This window comes from Apteryx mantelli, chromosome 35 (assembly GCF_036417845.1).
Source record: "Apteryx mantelli isolate bAptMan1 chromosome 35, bAptMan1.hap1, whole genome shotgun sequence".
NCBI lineage: Eukaryota > Metazoa > Chordata > Aves > Apterygiformes > Apterygidae > Apteryx > Apteryx mantelli.
In genome coordinates this window covers 588,631-608,403 of record NC_090012.1, presented here as the reverse complement: position 1 = coordinate 608,403, position 19,773 = coordinate 588,631, and the positions used below count along the sequence as shown (strand labels likewise).

Here is a 19,773-nt window from a genome sequence, read left to right as displayed (position 1 = left end):
TCCCCAGGGGACCCAGATGTCCTGTCCTCACCCCATGGGATGGGATGCCCTATCCCCAGGGGACCTAGATGTCCTGTCCTCACCCTATGGGACCCAGATGTCCTGTCTCCAGGGGATCCAAGTGTCCTGTCCCCATCCCAGGGGACCTAGATGTCCTGTCCTCGCCCCATGGGATGAGATGTCCTGTCCCCAGAGGACTCAGATGTCCTGTCCTTGCCCCATGGGATGAGATGTCCTGTCCCCAGGGGACCCAGATGTCCTGTCCTCACCCTATGGGACCCAGATGTCCTGTCTCCAGGGGACCCAAGTGTGCTGTCCCCATCCCAGGGGACTGAGATGTCCTGTCCCCAGGGGACCTAGCTCTCCTGTCCCACCCCAAAGGACCTAGATGCCCTTTGCCCCTAAGGACCTAGATGTCCTGTCCCCAGGGGACCCAAATGACCTGTTTCCATCCCAGGGGACCCAGATGCCCTGTCCCCAGGGGGAACCAAGCGTCCTCCCTGCACCCCAAGGGACCCAGATGCCCTTCTCCCCCATGGACCCAGACGCCCTGTCCCCAGGGGAACCAAGTGTCCTGCCTGCACCCCAAGGGACCCAGATGCCCTGTCCCCAGGGGGCCCAGGCATCCTGCCCTGACACCCCCCCCCCCACCTCCCCATTAGGTGCATCGACATCATGGAGCTGTCGGAGCGCCTGGAGCTGCTGCGCTTCCAGTGGCACTCGCTGAAGCTCTACTGCGCCGTGTGCGCCCTGGGCAACAACCGGGTGGCCCACGCGCTCTGCAGCCACGTGGACCAGGCGCAGCTGCTCTTCGCCATCGAGAGCCCCGAGCTGCCGGGGCCGCTGCGCGCCGGCTACTACGACCTGCTGCTGGCCATGCACCTGGACGCCGCTCAGCGGGCTCGCGCCTCCATGAGCGCTGAGTTCATCATCCCCATGACCGAGGCCACCAAGAGCATCACCCTCTTCCCCGGCGGCGGCCGCTTCGCCCGGTCCCCCCGGCGTGGGACCCAGCGCCTGCCTCCGTCCCCGGCCCCACTTCGCCGAGCCCTGCTTCGTGGCGGCGGCGGCGGGGAGCGGGCGGGCGCCGCTGAGCCCCGGCGTGCCGCTGGGCGCCTTGGGCGCGCGGGCCATCCGCATGCTGGCCGAGGCGGTGGCCGGCGGGGGCCCGCACGCCCGCGACCCCGTGGGCGGCAGCGTGGAGTTCCAGCTGGTGCCGGTGCTGAAGCTGGTGTCGGCGCTGCTGGCCGTGGGCGCCTTGGGCAACGGCGACGTCCGCCGCGTCCTCCGCATGATCGAGCCCCGCGTCTTCGGCGAGCCCCGGCGCCCGCCGCTGTCCGACGAGGACGAGGAGGAGGAGGAGGAGGAGGAAGCGCGGAGGAAGGCCATCGAGGCTGGGGAGATGGAGGCGGAGGAGGAGGAAGAGGAGGAGGAAGGGCTGGAGGAAGGGCTGCTGCAGATGAAGCTGCCTGAGTCAGTCAAGCTGCAGGTGAGGTTGGGGGGGGGACCGTCACCTCCCCCTGTGCCTGTCCCAGCCCTTGTCCCCATAAAGACTGTCCCCAGGTCCTATCCCCAGGGAGTCTGTCCCAGCCCCTGTGCTTGTCCCCATGTCCCTGGTCCCCTCCTTGGGATGTCCCTGTCCCTATGCCCATGTCCCTGGTCACCTCCCCAAGTCCTATCCCCAAGGAATCTGTCCCAGCCCCTGTGCTTGTCCCCATGTCCCTGGTCCCCTCCCTGGGGTGTCCCAGTCCCAGTCCCTATGCCCATGTCCCTGGTCACCTCCCCAAGTCCTATCCCCAAGGAATCTGTCCCAGCCCCTGTGCTTGTCCCCATGTCCCTGGTCCCCTCCCTGGGGTGTCCCAGTCCCAGTCCCTATGCCCATGTCCCTGGTCACCTCCCCAGGTCCCATCCCCAGGGAATCTGTCCCAGCCCCTGTGCTTGTCCCCATGTCCCTGGTCCCCTTCTTGGGGTGTCTGTCCCAGTCCCTGGTCCCAGGCACCCATCCTCATCCATCCATCCTGTCCCATCCTTGGGGTCCCCGTCGTCTCCCTGCCCCGGGTCACAGCTGCCTGGGGCCGTCCCTTGTCCCCCGCGGGGGTGGCATCCCCCCGGGTCCCCTCACGTCCCCACGTGCCCGCTCTCGCCCCAGATGTGCAACCTGCTGGAGTACTTCTGCGACCAGGAGCTGCAGCACCGGGTCGAGGCCATCGTGGCCTTCTCGGAGCGGCACGTGGAGCGGCTGCAGCGCGACCAGCGCCACCGCTACGGGCAGCTCATGCAGGCGCTCACCATGTCGGCCGCCGAGACGGCCCGGCGCACCCGCGAGTTCCGCTCGCCCCCCCAGGAGCAGGTGACACCCCCGGGGACGGGGGCGCGAGGACGTGCATGGCGATATGGGCATGGGGACAGGGGGAAACGCACAGGGACGCGGGGCAGGGACAGCAGGACATGCACAGGGACATGGGGGTATGCATGGGGACAGGGGCAGGGGGGCATGCACAGGGCCATGGGGACACAGGAATGTGCATCCCAACATGAGGATGGGGACATGCACGGGGATATGGGGACAGGGGCAGGGGGACATGCACGGGACCATGGGAATGTGCACACAGATATGGGGATATAGGGATGCGCATCCCAACATGGGGAGGGGGACATGCACAGGGATATAGGGATACACACAGGGACATGCACAGGGATAGAGGGACATGCACAGGGACACACATGGAGACAGACATAGGGATAAGAACATAGGAACAGGGACATGGGGACATGCCGGGGACACTGGGGCATGGGTGAGGGACAGGGACTTGCACAGGGATAGGGACAGGGGACATGGCACTGAGACATAGGGCATGCATGGGGACATGGGGACACGTTTGGGGACAGAGGAACATGCATGGAGCGGGGACGCACATGGGTATGGCATACGTGGCACTGGGGGACAGTGCGGGCACGGTGGGGGACGCGGGACAGGGCAGGGGGGTCACGGCTGTGACGCTGACCCCGGTGTCCCCAGATCAACATGCTGCTGCAGTACAAGGCGGGGGCGGACGAGGAGGAGTGCCCGGTGCCCGAGGACATCCGCGACGAGCTGCTCGACTTCCACAACGACCTGCTGGCGCACTGCGGTGAGCCTTGGGGACACCCCCGGGGACCCCCATCCGGGCAAGGGGGACCCCGCGTGGGGATGAGGAGGGGGGGGGACCCCCACCCTGGGGGCATGGGGACCCCCTAGGAGCATGGGCACCCCCATTTTGGGGTCATGCAGACCCCCACCATCCCTTGACGGGGCACAAGGACCCCCCGGTGACCTCCCCCCCCCCTTAATGTGCCGCAGGCATCGAGCTGGCTGGCGAGGAGGAGGAGGAGGAGGAAGACGCGTCCCTGCGGCACCGGCTCCTGGGGCTGGTGCAGAAGGTCGTCGGCCACCGCAAGAAGGCGGAGGAGGAGGAGGCTCCCCCCGAGGAGCCCCCCGTGCCCAGTGAGCGTGCGCGGGAAGGGGGGGGACGGGACGGGACGCGGGGCAGCCCCCCAGCCGCGCGGGGGCTGAGCGCAGGCCGCCTCCGCAGGCACGCTGCAGGAGCTCATCTCGCAGACCATGGTGCACTGGGCGCAGGAGTCCTTCATCGAGAGCCCCGAGCTGGTGCGGGCCATGTTCAGCCTGCTGCACCGGCAGTACGACGGGCTGGGCGAGCTGGTGCGGGCGCTGCCCAAGGCCTACACCATCAGCGCCGTCTCCGTCGACGACACCATGAGCCTCCTCGAGTGCCTGGGCCAGATCCGCTCCCTCCTCATCGTCCAGATGGGCCCCGAGGAGGAGAACCTCATGATCCAGAGCATCGGGTGCGGCATCCCTGTCCCCTCCCGGGCACCCTGCGTCCCCCCCATTGGCACCCTGCATCCCCCTGGGTGCCCTGCACATCCCTGGGTACCCAGTGTCCCCCCCTGGGCACCCTGCATCCTCCCTGGCTACCCTGCATCCTCCCTGGGCACCCAGTGTCCCCCCACTGGCACCCTGCATCCTCTCTGGGCACCCTGCATCCTCCCCAGGCACCCAGTGTCCCCCCCCAGGCACCCTGCATCCTCCCTGGGCACCCTGCATCCTCCCCAGGCACCCAGTGTCCCCCCACTGGTACCCTGCATCCTCCCTGGGCACCCTGCATCCTCCCCAGGCACCCAGTGTCCCCCCACTGGTACCCTGCATCCTCCCTGGCTACCCTGCACCCTCCCTGGGCACCCTGAGTCCCCCCACTGGCACCCTGCATCCCCCTGGGCACCCCACATCCCCCCCAGATACTCTGCACATCCCTGGGCACCCAGCCTCCCCCCCCATCAGTGCCCCACATCCCCCCGGGTACCCCACATCCCCCTGGGCACCCAGTGTCCCTCTACCAGCACCCTGCATCCCCCTGGGCACCCTGTGAACCCCCTTGGGTACCCCACATCCCTGGGCACCCTGCGTATCCCCCCACCAGCACCCAGTGTCCCCCTGGGTGCCCTGTGTCTCCCCCAGCCCCCCTGGGCACCCAGGATGCCCTCCAGCACTCCAAATCTGCCCTGGGCATCCTGTGTCCCCCAGGGTCCCCTAAGCACCCTGTGTCCTTTTCCCAGCACCCTATATTGCCCCCAGCACCCTGTGTCCCCCCCCCCCCGGGGTCACCTGGGCATCCCATCCTGACCCAGGCACCCTGTGTCCCCCCTGGGTACCCCAAGTCCCCCTGGGGCATCCTGTGGTACCCATGTCCCTCTCCGGGCACTCCATCCACCCCTGGGCATCCCGAGCACCCTGTTCTCCGTGCATGGCATTGGCTGGGGATCCCTGCGGATGCCGTGACCCTCCTGTCCCCTCCGTCCCGCAGGAACATCATGAACAACAAGGTTTTCTACCAGCACCCCAACCTGATGCGGGCGCTGGGCATGCACGAGACGGTCATGCAGGTGATGGTCAGCGTGCTGGGCGGCGGCGAGTCCAAGGTGAGCCGCGCCGCGAGCACCTCGGGGCGCCGGGGCCGCCTGGCCCGCCGTGTCCCCCTCCCCGGGGCCGCCTGACGCCCGTGTCCCCCCAGGAGATCCGCTTCCCCAAGATGGTCACCAACTGCTGCCGCTTCCTCTGCTACTTCTGCCGCATCAGCCGCCAGAACCAGCGCTCCATGTTCGACCACCTCGGCTACCTCCTGGAGAACAGCAGCATCGGCCTGGGTGAGCCCTGTCCCCTGCACCCAGCCTGGCGCCCTCGGGTCCCCATGTCCCCAACCTGGCATCCTGGAGGTCCCTGTACTCCCTTGTCCCCCAGCATGAAGGTCTCTGCACCCTCCTTGCCTCCAGATGGGCACCTAGGGGGACCCCATGTCCCCAACCTGGCATCCTGGAGGTCCCTGCACCCCTCCTTGTCCCTAGTCTGGCACCCTGGGGGTCTCTTCACCCCTCCTTGTCTCCAGATGGGCACCTAGGGGGTCCCCATGTCCCCAACCTGGCATCCTGGAGGTCCCTGCACCCTCCTTGTCCCTGGTCTGGCACCCTGAGGTCCCTGCACCCTCCTACCCCTAGCCAGGCACCTAGGTGTCCCCATGTCCCCAGCCTGGCACCCTGGGGTGAGGGATGGCCCCGGGAGGTGGCATCCAGGGTCACCTCTCCATGTCCCTGGCCCTGGCTCACCCTGACCCCTCGCTCTCGCACCCGCAGGCATGCGGGGCTCGACCCCCCTGGACGTGGCGGCCGCCTCCGTCATCGACAACAACGAGCTGGCCCTGGCCCTCAAGGAGCAGGACCTGGAGAAGGTGCGTCGCACGCGCTGGTGCGAGGAGGGGGCACGGGGACAGCGGGGACGCGGGTCCGTGCCTCGATCTGGCTGGCGGTGCATAGCCCCATGCAATGTCCCCGTGCAAGGTGCCCCCATGCAATGTCCCCGTGCGAGGGGCCCCCATGCAAGGACACCTGTGCAAGGTCCTATGCAATGTCCCCGTGCAAGCTCCCCATGGGAGGTCCCCGTGCAAGATCCCCCCCCTCCATGAGATGGCATGCAATATGTCCCCGTGCGAGGCCCCCCCCATGCAACGTCCCCGTGCGAGGCACCCGTGCGAGCTCCCCGTGCTCCGTGCCCAGGTGGTGACGTACCTGGCGAGCTGCGGGCTGCAGAGCTGCCCCATGCTGCTCTCCAAGGGCTACCCCGACATCGGCTGGAACCCCTGCGGCGGCGAGCGCTACCTCGACTTCCTCCGCTTCGCCGTCTTCGTCAACGGTGAGCGGGGAGCCCCTCGGGGCTGGAAGCGTCGCCCCCGGACCCTGGGGGTCCCTGTACCCCCAGCCTGGCACCCAAAGGTCCCTGTACCTCTCTGATCTTATCCTGGCACCCTGGGCATCCCTGCACCCCCAACCTGGTGCCCTGGGGGTCTCTGCAACCCCTTGCACCCCAGCCTGGTGCCTTGGGGTCTCTGCAACCCCCTGCACCCCCAACCTGGCACCCTGGGGGTCTCTGCAACCCCTTGCACCCCAGCCTGGCACCCTGGGGGTCCCTGCACCCCAACCTTGTGCCCTGGGGGTCTCTGCAACCCCTTGCACCCCCAAACTCGTGCCCTGGGGGGTCTCTTCAGCCACCCCAACCTGGCACCCTGGGGGGTCCCTGCAACACCTTGCACCCCCAACCTCATGCCCTGGGGTCTCTGCAACCCCCTGCACCCCCAGCCTGGCACCCTGGGGGTCCTTGCAGCTCAGTGTGGTGCCCTGGGGTCCCTGCACACCCCCCCTCCCAGTCCCATCCTGGCACTTTGGGGTCCCTGTACCCCCCTGCACCCCATCCTGGCATCCTGGAGGCTTCTGCACCCCCCCACCTCATCCTGGCACCCTTGGGATCCCTGTACCCCCCCCCCCCATCCTGCCACCCTGGAGGTCCCTGCCCCCTAGCCTGGCCCCTTGCGGTCCCCGCACCCCAATCTCGTTCCCCTGGGGTAACCGGCAGGCGAGAGCGTGGAGGAGAACGCCAACGTGGTGGTGCGGCTGCTCATCCGGCGGCCCGAGTGCTTCGGGCCGGCGCTGCGGGGCGAGGGCGGCAGCGGGCTGCTGGCCGCCATCGAGGACGCCATCAAGATCTCCGAGGACCCGGCCCGCGACGGCCCCACCGTCAAGAAGGACCGGCGGCGGGAGCTGTGCGTTTGCATGGGGACGGGGGTGTTTGCGGGGGGAGCGGGGGCCCCTGCGCGTGTCCGGGAGTGCAAACGTCCCTGTCCCCATTGCTGGCTGGGCAACCAGCCTCGTGCTGCGGGATGTCCCGTGTCCCCCGACCTGGTGTCCCCATGCTGCAGTGATGTCCAATGTCCCCTGACCCAGGTGTCCTCATGCTGCTGGGATCTCTGGTGTCCCCTGACCGAGGTGTCTCCATGCTGCAGTGATGCCTGGTGTCCTCTGACCCCGGTGTCCCCTGACCCTGCTGTCCCCGTGCAGGTTTGGCACCGAGGAGACGCACGAGGAGAACCGGGTGCACCTGGGCAACGCCATCATGTCCTTCTACTCTGCCCTCATCGACCTGCTGGGCCGCTGCGCCCCGGAGATGCACGTAGGGACATGGCCGGGGACACGGGCCGGGGGGGCAGAGGGGGACACGGACAGGGGCATGCGTGGAGATACGTCTAGGGGGTGCAGATGGGGACGTGCAAGGGTGCTTGGGGTGGGTGCATGGATGGGGATGCGCATGGGGATTTGGGGTGGGTGCATGGATGGGGATGTGCATGGGGATTTGGGGTGGATGCATGGAGAGGGGCATGCACGGGGATTTGGGGTGGATGCATGGATGGGAGCATGCGTGGGGATTTGGAGTGGGTGCATGGAGAGGGGCGTGCATGGGGACATTGCTAGGGGGCACAGGCAGGGGTGTGCACGGGAATTTGGAGTGGGGGCACCCCCCACACCCACACGGCCCCCCCCCCCCACTCGGCCCCCAGCTCATCCAGGCGGGCAAGGGCGAGGCGCTGCGGATCCGGGCCATCCTCCGCTCCCTCGTGCCCCTCGACGACCTCGTGGGCATCATCAGCCTCCCGCTGCAGATCCCGGCCTTCGGCAAAGGTGGGCGGCTGGGGGACACTGGGCTGGGAGGACATGGGGACACCCAACCATTCCTGGGGTCTCCAGGTTGGGTGGACATGGGGACCCCCAACCATCCCCAGGGTCACCAGGCTGAGGCACATGGGGACCCCCAGCTGTCCTGGGGGGCATTAGGCTGGGGGAACATGGGGACACCAAGCCCTCCATGGGGGCACTGGGCTGGGGGGACACGGGGACACCCAACCACCCTGGATGCGTGAGGCTGGGGGTTTATGGGGACACCTGGCCATCCTGGTGTCACTGAGCTGGGGGGACATGGGGACACCCGGCCCCGCCGGGGCATCCTCACGGCCCCGCGTCCCCAGACGGGAACATCGTGGAGCCCCGCATGTCGGCCAGCTTCGTGCCCGACCACAAGGCGCCCATGGTGCTCTTCCTGGACCGCGTCTACGGCATCGAGACGCAGGATTTCCTCCTGCACGTGCTCGAGGTCGGCTTCCTGCCCGACATGCGGGCGGCCGCCTCGCTGGACACGGTGAGCCAGGGGGTGCCCCGACCTGGGGAGGGACCCCAGGGGGTGCCTGGGCTCGGGGTGTCCCGTGGGGCAGATAAAGCATTGCCCTGCCCCATGGGCTAAGCACAGGGTCCCTTTGCCTTGGGGTCCTTCTGCAGGGTGGATATGGGGGGTCTCCCTTCCCATGGCATACATATGGGGTCTCCTTTCCCATGGGATGGATACGGCTGGTCTTGTTTCCCTATGTGATGGATATGGGGTCCCCCAAATCTGCCTTGCCCCATGGGATGGGATATGGGGTCCTTTAGCCTTGAGGTGCTCCTGTGGGGCGGATACGGGATCTCCTCTCCCCATGGGATGGATATGGGGTTCTTTAGCCTTGGGGTGCTCCTGTGGGGTGGATACGGGCTCTCTCTGTCCCATGGGATGGGATGCAATGTCCCTTCATCCCATGGGATGGATACGGCTGGTCTTGTTTCCCTATGTGATGGATATGGGGTCCCCCAAATCTGCCTTGCCCCATGGGATGGGATATGGGGTCCTTTAGCCTTGAGGTGCTCCTGTGGGGCGGATACGGGATCTCCTCTCCCCATGGGATGGATATGGGGTCCTTTAGCCTTGGGGTGCTCCTGTGGGGTGGATACGGGCTCTCTCTGTCCCATGGGATGGGATGCAATGTCCCTTCATCCCATGGGATGGATATGTGGTCCCCTAAGCCTGCCCTGCTCCATGGGATGGATATGAGGTCCTTTTGGCTCGAGGTCCTGCTATGGGGTGGACACAAGCTCTCACTGCCCCGTGGGATGGATATGGGGTCCCTTTGCCTTGGGGAGCTCCTGCAGGGTGGAGAGGGGCTCTTCCTGCCCCGTGGGATGGGATGCAATGTCCCTCCATCCCATGGGATGGATACGGGGTCCCCGGCGCCCCGTGACCGGCCGCCGCGCCGCAGGCCGCCTTCAGCACGACGGAGATGGCGCTGGCGCTGAACCGCTACCTGTGCCTGGCGGTGCTGCCGCTCATCACCAAGTGCGCCCCGCTCTTCGCCGGCACCGAGCACCGGGCCATCATGGTGGACTCCATGCTGCACACCATCTACCGCCTCTCCCGCGGGCGCTCGCTCACCAAGGCCCAGCGCGACGTCATCGAGGAGTGCCTCATGGCCCTGTGCCGGTGAGCGACGCGGCGCCCCACGAAACACCCGCTGCGCCCCGGCCCCGACACCCCCGGGACCCCGTTACCCAGCCATGCACCTAGCCCTGCACCCTATGCGCCCCTTGGCACCCCCTGCACCCCCTCACCTTGCCCTGATGCCCCAGCACCCCTGCGCCCCATTTCCCAGCCACGCACCTAGCCCTGCACCCTATGCACCCCTTGGCACCCCCTGCACCCCCTCACCTTGCCCTGATGCCCCAGCACCCCTGCGCCCCATTTCCCAGCCACGCACCTAGCCCTGCACCCTATGCACCCCTTGGCACCCCCTGCACCCCCTCACCTTGCCCTGATGCCCCAGCACCCCTGCGCCCCATTTCCCAGCCACGCACCTAGCCCTGCACCCTATGCACCCCTTGGCACCCCCTGCACCCCCTCACCTTGCCCTGATGCCCCAGCACCCCTGCGCCCCATTTCCCAGCCACGCACCTAGCCCTGCACCCTATGCACCCCTTGGCACCCCCTGCACCCCCTCACCTTGCCCTGATGCCCCAGCACCCCTGCGCCCCATTTCCCAGCCACGCACCTAGCCCTGCACCCTATGCACCCCTTGGCACCCCCTGCACCCCCTCACCTTGCCCTGATGCCCCAGCACCCCTGCGCCCCATTTCCCAGCCACGCACCTAGCCCTGCACCCTATGTGCCCCATGCACCAACTGGTGCCCCTTGCACCACTGCCCCAGCACCCCTGCACCCCATTTCCCAGCCACGCACCTAGCCCTGCACCCTATGCACCCCTTGGCACCCCCTGCACCCCCTCACCTTGCCCTGATGCCCCAGCACCCCTGCGCCCCATTTCCCAGCCACGCACCTAGCCCTGCACCCCTTGGCACCCCTTGGCACCCCCTTCACCTTGTCCTGATGCACGTGGTGCCCCTGCACCCCATTTCCCAGCCCTGCACCCCATGCACCCCCTGCACCCCATTACCCAGCCATGCGCCCAGCCCTGCATCTCCTGTACCCCATTTCCCAGCCATGCACCTAGCCCTGCACCCCTTGGTGCCCCCTGCACCCCCTCACCTTGCACCGCTGCCCCGGCACCCCTGCACCCCCTGTACCCCATTTCCCAGCCATGCACCTAGCCCTGCACCCCCTGGTGCCCCCTGGCACCTCCTGCACCCCCTCACCTTGCCCAGATGCCCCTGGCACCCCTGCACCTCGGCACCCAGCCCTGTACCCCATTTCCCAGCCCTGTACCCCATTTCCCAGCCATGCACCTAGCCCTGCACCCTGTGCAACCCCTGGCACCCCCTGCACCCCGGCACCCAGCTCTGACACCCTGCTTGCACCTCGGAGCCCTCTGCACCCCCTTGTCACCCCCCAAGAGCCCTCTGCACCCCCTGAGCACCCTCTGAGCCCCCTGCATCCCTGCACCTCCTTGACATCCTCCTGAGCCCCCTGCACCCCCCCCCCGAGCCCCTGCACTGCTCCCTGCACCCCCTTGCCACCCCCCGAGCCCCCTGCCCCCTCGGTCCCCACTGACAGCCCCTGTCCCCCCAGGTACATCCGTCCCTCCATGCTGCAGCACCTCCTGCGCCGGCTGGTCTTCGACGTCCCCATCCTCAACGAGTTCGCCAAGATGCCGCTCAAGGTGAGGCCGGGGGGGGGGGTCCCGCGCCGGCTCCGTGGGGCTGCGGGCGCCCCGGCGGGCATCCCCACGGCTGTGTCCCCCCCGTCCCCCCGTCCCCAGCTGCTGACGAACCACTACGAGCGGTGCTGGAAGTACTACTGCCTGCCCAGCGGCTGGCCCAACTACGGCGTCAGCTCCGAGGAGGAGCTGCACCTCACCCGCAAGCTCTTCTGGGGCATCTTCGAGTCGCTGGCCCACAAGGTCCGTGGGGAGCCGGGGGGGGGGGGGTGGCCGGGCCGGGGACCCCGGGGGGCTGAGTTGCAATGGGGACACAGGACTCACCCATATAGGGCTGGGGCGGTTGACCTGCATGGGGGCAGGGACATGGAAGGTGACCCAGATGGGGACACGGGGATGGGGGTTGACCTGGAGCTGCCTGGGGACGTGGGGACAGGGGTGGGCTGTGCTGGAGTTGGGGGGCTGGGGGGATATAGGGGACCTGGGGGGAGGGATGTGGGTGGTGTGGGGGCTATATAGGAGGCCTGCATGGGAAGTAAAGGGTCTATAGGGGGATATAGGGGAGCTGTGTGGGATATAAGAGGGCTGTATGGGGTGAAGAAGAGATCTAAGGGGGATATAAGGGATATATGTGGCACATAGGATAGCTATAATGGGGCTGTATGGGGTGAAGAAGAGATCTAAGGGGGATATAGGGGATATATGTGGCACATAGGATAGCTATAATGGGGCTGTATGGGGTGAAGAAGAGATCTAAGGGGGATATAGGGGATATATGTGGCATATAGGATAGCTATAATGGGGCTGTATGGGGTGAAGAAGAGATCTAAGGGGGATATAGGGGATATATGTGGCATATAGGATGGCTATAAGGGGGCTGTATGGGACGAAGGGGAGATCTAAGGGTGCTATAGGGGGTCAGTGTGGCATATAGGATAGCTGTAATGGGGCTATACGGAACGAAGGGGAGATCTAGGGGTGCTATAGGGGGTCGGAGCGGGATGTTATAGGGATGCAGGGAGGGCGTAAGGGGTCCCGGGGAACGACGGGGGGGTGCAGGGAGGGCGCTGGGGGGACGCGGGGCGGTGCCGAGCCCCCCGCGCCCCGCAGAAGTTCGACGCGGAGCTCTACAAGCTGGCCATGCCCTGCCTCTGCGCCATCGCCGGCGCCCTCCCGCCCGACTACGTCGACGCCAGCTACTCCTCCAAGACCGAGAAGAAGGCCTCCGTGGACGCCGAGGGCAACTTCGACCCCAAGCCCGTCGAGACCCTCAAGTAGGCACGGCGTGGCGGCCCGATGCCCCCCAAACTCCCCATTGCCCCCCCAGTCCCCCCCATCCTGGGTCTCTGCAGCCCCCAGCACCCCTGATACCCCCCGATCCCACCATCCTGGGGTCTCTGCAACCCCCAGGACCTCCCGATACCCCCCAATCCCCCCATCCTGGGGTCTCTGAAACCCCCAGCATCTCCCGATACCCCCCAATCCCCCCATCCTGGGGTCTCTGCAGCCCCCAGGACCTCCTGATACCCCCCAATCCCCCCATCCTGGGGTCTCTGCCACCCCCAGGACCTCTGATACCCCCCATAACCCCTCCTGGGGTCTCTGCAGCCCCCAGCACCCCCTGATACCCCCCGATCCCACCATCCTGGGGTCTCTGAAACCCCCAGCACCCCCAATAACCCCCCATAACCCCTCCTGGGTTCTCTGCAACCTCCAGGACCCCCTGACACCCCTCATACCCCCATCCTGGGGTCTCTGCAACCCCTGATACCCCCTGATGCCTCCCAATCCTCCCATCCTGGGGTCTGTGCAGCCCCTGATGGCCCCCTGTGCCCCTGCCGTGTCCCCCCCCGGGTCCCCATGCCCAGGACACAGCCAGGCCCCGACCCCCCTCCTGTGCCCCCCCCCCGCAGTGTCATCATCCCCGAGAAGCTGGACGGCTTCATCAACAAGTACGCCGAGTACACGCACGAGAAGTGGGCCTTCGACAAGGTGGGGGCCCCCGCGTCCCCCCGGCACCTGTGTGACCCCCCCCGGGACCCCCCAGGGCCCCCTGTACCCCTACTGGGGACCCCCAGGCTCCCATGCACCTGCATGACCCCCCCCCAGGAGCCCAATGGGACCCCCCCCAAGACCCCCATGCACTTGCATGATCCCTTCCTGCACCCCTAGGACCCCCCCAAGACCCCCATGCACTTGCATGACCCCCCCCCTGCACCCCTGGTTCCCCCCGAAGACCCCCATGCACCTACATTGCACCCCTGTTTTCCCCCCCCCCCAAGACCCCCATGCACCTGCATGACCGCCCCCCCGCACCCCTGGTTCCCCCCCAAGACCCCCATGCACCTGCATGACCCCCCCTGCACCCTGGGGCTCCCCAGGCCCCCTCAAGTTCTCCATGCCCTTGCATGCTCCCCCGAGCCCCCTGCATCCCTGGCCCCCCCCCCCCAAATGATGTCCCGGTACCCTTGGCAGATCCAGAACAACTGGTCCTTCGGGGAGACGGTGGATGAGGAGGCCAAGACCCACCCCATGCTGCGGCCCTACAAGACCTTCTCCGAGAAGGTACCGTGCGCGTCCCCCCACCCCGGGACCAGGCTGGGACCCCCTGGCCCCACCTGGACCCCCCCATCCCCAGCCAGATGCCCAGGTCCATCCAGCCCCCCCCAACACCACCTGGATCCCCCCCGACCCCATCCAGATCCCCCCAACCCCATGTGCCCCCCCAACAGCTCTATCCTGACCTCCCTCAACCCCATCTACACCCCCTTGACACCATCCAGTCCCCCCCACCCCAATCCTATCTGGGCCCCACAACCCCATCTGGCTTCCTGGTCCCATCTGAACCCCCAACCCCATCCGGACCCCCCCCCCCCCAAGCACCATTTGGTTTCCTGGCCTCATTCAGACCTAACCCCATCCAGATCCCTCAATCCTGTCCTGATCCTCCAACCCCATTTGGGGCTTCCTGACCCCGTCTGGTTTTCTGGCCCCATCTGGACTCCCCACACTTGACCGTATCCAGCTATGGGGCCATGATGGGGAGCACCCAAGGGTGCCCCAATAGTGGACACCCCCACCCCCCCCCCGACCCCTGCCTGTGCCCCTTAGGACAAGGAGATCTACCGGTGGCCCATCAAGGAGTCTCTGAAGGCCATGCTGGCCTGGGAGTGGATGGTGGAGAAGGCTCGCGAGGGCGAGGAGGACAAGGCGGAGAAGAAGAAGACCCGCAAGATCTCCCAGTCTGCCCAGGTGGAGCCCGGATGCCTGGGGGGTGCATTGGGGGTCTGCGAGGTGGAGCAGGGGCATCCCGGACACTGGGGTCCACTGGGGTTTTGGGGTGGAAAAGAGGAAGCCTGGATGCCTGGTGGGGCAATGGGGGGGGTCTATGGGGTGCAGCAGGGTCCCCTTGGGGGACCCCTAGGTTCCTCCAGCTTAGGGTTGGGTGCTCAGTGCTGGGACATCTTCCCCTACCAGGCCACCTATGACCCCAGCCACGGCTACAGCCCCCAGCCCGTGGACCTGTCGGGGGTGACGCTGTCCCGGGAGCTGCAGGTGAGCACGCCGTGTCCCCCCCCCGCCGTGTCCCCCATGGTGGGACCCCCACCCACCTCGCCGTGTCCCCCCAGGCCATGGCGGAGCAGCTGGCCGAGAACTACCACAACACCTGGGGCCGCAAGAAGAAGCAGGAGCTGGAGGCCAAGGGTGAGAGGTCCCCTGTCACCCCCTCCCCCCCAAGCTGTGACCCCCCCCCCCCACCCATCACCCCCCTTCAAACCCCCCACCCTGGGGAGGCTCTCCCCCACCTTGACCCCCCCCACACCCAGGTGGATGCTGCCCCCCTTCCCATGGATGCTCCTCTTCCCTTGGGGTCCCTCCACCCGCCATGGGTGCTGCCCCTTGGGTCCCCCCCCCATGGATGCACCTCTCCCCCCAATGCCCCCCATGGGTTCCCCTGGCATGCTGCCCCCACCCTATGAGTATTTCCCCTTGGGTCCCCCCTCCGTGTATGTTGCACCCCATGGATGCTCCTCTCCATCGGGCATCTCCTCCCCACGGATGCTCCTCTCCATCGGGCATCTCCTCCCCATGGATGCTCCCCCCCCGTGGGTGCTGCCCCCCGCGGGTGCTGACGCGGGCGCCAGGCGGGGGCTCGCACCCCCTGCTCGTGCCCTACGACACGCTGACGGCCAAGGAGAAGGCGCGGGACCGCGAGAAGGCCCAGGAGCTGCTCAAGTTCCTGCAGCTCAACGGCTACGCTGTCACCCGGTGGGTGCCGTGGGGTGCAGAGGGTCCGGGGGACACGGGGGCGGGGGGCACCGGGTGGATTTGGGGAGACCTTGCAGGGGCTGGAGGGTGCTGGGGGGGTCTGGGGATACTGGGGGAGATTTGGGGTCACAGGGGGAGATTTGGGGGCACAGTAGGATTGGGGTCCACAGTCCCTCTAGCACAGGGGGCTGAAGGACCTGGAGCTGGGGGTTTGGGAGGTTTGGGGCTGAAGGACATGGAGCTGGGGGCTTTGGGGGGGAGGCTGGAGGTTTGGGGGTGCCCCACTGACTCGCCAGCGCAGGGGGCTGAAGGACATGGAGCTGGACACCTCGTCCATCGAGAAGCGCTTCGCCTACGGCTTCCTCCAGCAGCTGCTCAAGTGGATGGACATCTCGCAGGAGTTCATCGCCCACCTGGGTACGGCCCCCCCCCCGGACCCCCACAGGACCCTCTGGGATCTCCCCAGGTCCTTTGGGGACCTCCTGGTCCCCTGGGACTGCCCTGGTCCTCTGGGACCCCCCTCAGCCCTGCAGGACCTTCCTGGTGCTCCCTGGGACCCCCACGGTCCCCCAGGACCTCTGGAGAGCCCAATGACCCTGGGACCCCCCCCCAGACCCCCAGCAGCTCGGTGGGACCCCCCTGTCTGCCTGCCCCCATGTCCCCCCCATGGTCCCTCTGTCCCCCCCAATGATCCCTGTCCACCTTCATGTCCCTAAGCCCCCTGTGTGCCCCATGTCCCTGTGACCCCCTGCCTGCACCCCATGTCCTCCATCACTCCGTGCCCCCCTGCATCCTCATGGTCCCCTATGTCCCCAAAGCCCCCATGCCCCCCTGACTGCCTGTCCCCCCCCCAGAGGCCGTGGTGAGCAGCGGGCGAGTGGAGAAATCCCCCCACGAGCAGGAGATCAAGTTCTTCGCCAAGGTCAGAGGGGTCCAAAATGGGGGGGGGAGGTGGGGACCCCAAAGCAGAGGCATGGTGGTGGGGGGGGGACAGATTGCCTTCAGGACAGACACCCCAGCAGCCCCTCACCCCAGGGGGCTGGGGAACAGGGTGCTTGGGGTCCCTGTGAGGTGTTTGGAGACCCATATGGGGTGTTTGGGGTCCCTGTGGGGTGTTTTGGGAGGTACCCCTATTTGCAGGTGGTTGGGGTCCCTATGGCGTTTTTGGGGGGTGCCCTTGACGTGCACCTGCTTGAGATCCCCCAAAGGGTTTTTTGGGGGTGTCCCTGAGGGTCCCTTATGGGGTATTTGGAGTCCCTATAGGGTGTTTTGGGGTGCAGGTATTGGGGTGCCCCATGGGGGTGTTGAGGTCCCCTGTGAGGGGGTTGGGGTGCCAGGGGGTGGTTTGGGGTGTCCCTTGGGGCTGCTCGGGGGGACCCCCGCCCCCATGCAGAGGCCCTGGGGGTGCTGGGGGTCCCCCTGACCCACGTGTCGTCCCCCCCCCCCAGATCCTGCTGCCCCTCATCAACCAGTACTTCCACAACCACTGCCTCTACTTCCTCTCCACCCCGGCCAAGGTGCTGGGCAGCGGTGGCCACGCGTCCAACAAGGAGAAGGAGATGATCACCAGGTGAGGGGGGACGAGGGCCAGACCCCCAAAACCCCCCTGGCCTGAGAGATGGGGCACTGAGCCCCCCAAAACCCCCCTGCCCCAGGGAATGGGGCACTGAGCCCCCCCAAAACCTTTCTGTCCTGGGGAACAGGGTGCTGAGACCCCCTAAATCCCCCTGGTCTCCCCCCAAAACCCTCCCGGTCTGAGGGGCAGGATGCTGAGCCCCCCCCCCCAAAACCCCCCCAGCCTGGGGGATAGGGCTCTGAGCACACCCCAAATTCCCCTGTTCTCCCCCCAAAACCCCCCTGTCCAGAGAATGGGGTGATGATCCCCTCCAACCCCCCCCCCCCAGTCCAGGGGACAGGGTGCCGAGACCCCCCCCCCAAAGCCCCCCAGCCTGGGGGACAGGGCTCCAAGCCTCCCTAAATCCCTCCGCTTTCCCCCCAAATCCCTCTGGTCTGGGGGGCTCCGAGTGCCCCCAAATCCCCCTAATCTTTCCCCAAAACCTCCTGGTACAGGGGACAGGGCTCTGAGCCCCCCCCCCAAATCCCCCTGGTCCAGGGTTGTCACCCCACTGTGCCCCATCCCTTGCCTGGGGAATTCGGGGTCCCCCCTGCACCCCGCTGCCCCCTCATCTCTCTCTCTTCCTCCTCTCCTCTTCCTCCTCCAGCCTCTTCTGCAAGCTGGCCGCCCTCGTCCGCCACCGCGTCTCCCTCTTCGGTAAGGGACCGCGGTCCCCGGGGTCCCCTGGGGCGGTTTTGGGGTGACCCGGCCGCCCCTCACCTCGTCCCCGCGTCCCCAGGCACCGACGCGCCGGCCGTGGTGAACTGCCTGCACATCCTGGCCCGCTCGCTGGACGCCAGGTGGGACCGGGTCCCCGCGGGTCCCCGAGCGCGCCAGTGTCACCCCGATGCCAGCCCTGTCCCCACGGGGCCCCAAGACCTGGTGCCACCCCGAGACCTGGTGCTACCCTGATGCCATCCCTGTCCCCGCAGTGCTCGGTGCCACCCTGATTCTGTCCCTGTCTCTATGCTGCCCTGATGCCATTCGTGTCCCCATGGCGCCTGGTGCCACCCTGATGCTGTCCCCATCCCCTACGCCGGCTGTGCTGTAATGACACCCTGATGCCGTCCCCTGTCCTTGCAGTGTCCTGGTGGCTGGTGCCACCCCAAAGCCATCCCCCGTCCCTGTGGTGTCCCAGTGCCTGGTGCCACTCCAAAGCCATCCTGGTGCCCGGTGCCACCCAGATGTCACCTGTGTCCCCATGCTGACTGTGCCCCACTGCCCAGTGCCACCCCATAGCAGTGCTCGAGCTGGGCTTGCCCCAAGTGGCCATCTGTGCCCCATGGCCATGTCAAGCAGTGCCCCATGGCCATGCTGAGCCAGTGACCTCATTCCCTCCCCAGGACGGTGATGAAGTCGGGCCCCGAGATTGTGAAGGCCGGGCTGCGGTCCTTCTTCGAAAGCGCCTCCGAGGACATCGAGAAGATGGTAGAGAACCTCAAGCTGGGCAAGGTGACGCAGAGCCGCACCCAGGTGAAAGGGGTGGCCCAGAACATCAACTACACCACGGTGGCCCTGCTGCCCGTCCTCACCTCCCTCTTCGAGCATGTAGCCCAGCACCACTTCGGGGACGACGTCATCCGTGAGGACATGGGGGACACGGCAGGGATGGGGACGCCATGGGGATGGAGAGCTCCAGGGCAAGCCAGCGGGATGGGGACACGTTGGGGACAGGGAACACAGCAAGGATGGGAGGCACATTGGGGATGGAGGACTCTTTGGGGACAAGGGGACATTTTAGGGATGTGGCACATCAGGCACGGGGGGACTCTGGGGACAGAAGACTGTGGGGATCATGAGATGCTTCAGGGACAATTTGGGGACAAGGGACACAATGGGGACAGGGAACCTCAGAGAACAGGGAGACCCAGGGCGATGGAGCCAGCTGGAGGTAGGGGACATGGGGACACCACAGCCCTGACTGTCCCCTGTCCTTGAAGTTGATGACGTCCAGGTCTCCTGCTACCGGATCCTGTGCAGCATCTACTCGCTGGGCACCACCAGGAACCCCTACGTGGAGAGGTGAGGAGCTAGGGGGGCAGCTGGGGTGGGGGTGCCCACGGCCAGGGGGGCTGTGGGGTGCCTGTGTCCCCCAGCACCCCCTTTCCTTGCAGATTGTGGGGTGCCCATGGGGGTCCCCATGGCCAGCGGGTGGCTTTGGGGTTGTCACGGGGTGCTCATGGGGGTGTTCATGCCTATGGGGTGACAATGACCCTGGGGTGCCTGTGGGGTGTTCATGGCCATGGGGTGCCCGTACCCGTGGAGTCCCCATGGGGTGGCCATGGCCATGGGTTGCCCATGGGGTGGTTGCACCCATGGGGCGCCCACGCTAGTGAAGTTCCCCTGGGGTGTTCTCGCTGGTAGGGTGGTTATGGCCATGGGGTGCCCATGCTGGTGGGGTGGCCCTGGGATGACCATGCCCATGGGGTGGCCGTGGCCTCAGCACCCGTGTGTCCGCAGGCAGCGCCCGGCGTTGGGCGAGTGCCTGGCCCGCTTGGCCGCCGCCATGCCCGTGGCCTTCCTGGAGCCGCAGCTCAACGA

General features: G+C 66.9%; 1 protein-coding gene across 1 annotated transcript in view; it reads left to right on the top strand.

Moving 5' to 3' along the window:
• Positions 1-19,771, top strand: part of RYR1 (ryanodine receptor 1) — a gene marked incomplete at its 3' end in the record, with an annotated part of 52,462 nt that extends 32,691 nt beyond the window's left edge. Inside the window, 32 exon segments of the mRNA XM_067314408.1 lie at positions 663-980; positions 982-1,489; positions 2,150-2,350; positions 3,020-3,131; positions 3,341-3,484; positions 3,573-3,846; positions 4,863-4,977; positions 5,070-5,202; positions 5,686-5,780; positions 6,106-6,241; positions 6,959-7,145; positions 7,441-7,552; positions 7,938-8,058; positions 8,403-8,572; positions 9,501-9,721; positions 11,261-11,351; positions 11,451-11,591; positions 12,459-12,622; positions 13,262-13,340; positions 13,824-13,913; positions 14,460-14,600; positions 14,826-14,903; positions 14,978-15,053; positions 15,494-15,617; positions 15,919-16,034; positions 16,472-16,539; positions 17,066-17,187; positions 17,840-17,889; positions 17,972-18,032; positions 18,576-18,814; positions 19,173-19,254; positions 19,693-19,771. Coding sequence (XP_067170509.1) covers positions 663-980; positions 982-1,489; positions 2,150-2,350; positions 3,020-3,131; positions 3,341-3,484; positions 3,573-3,846; positions 4,863-4,977; positions 5,070-5,202; positions 5,686-5,780; positions 6,106-6,241; positions 6,959-7,145; positions 7,441-7,552; positions 7,938-8,058; positions 8,403-8,572; positions 9,501-9,721; positions 11,261-11,351; positions 11,451-11,591; positions 12,459-12,622; positions 13,262-13,340; positions 13,824-13,913; positions 14,460-14,600; positions 14,826-14,903; positions 14,978-15,053; positions 15,494-15,617; positions 15,919-16,034; positions 16,472-16,539; positions 17,066-17,187; positions 17,840-17,889; positions 17,972-18,032; positions 18,576-18,814; positions 19,173-19,254; positions 19,693-19,771 — 4,648 coding nt within the window.
• Between the last annotated feature and the right edge of the window lie 2 nt (positions 19,772-19,773).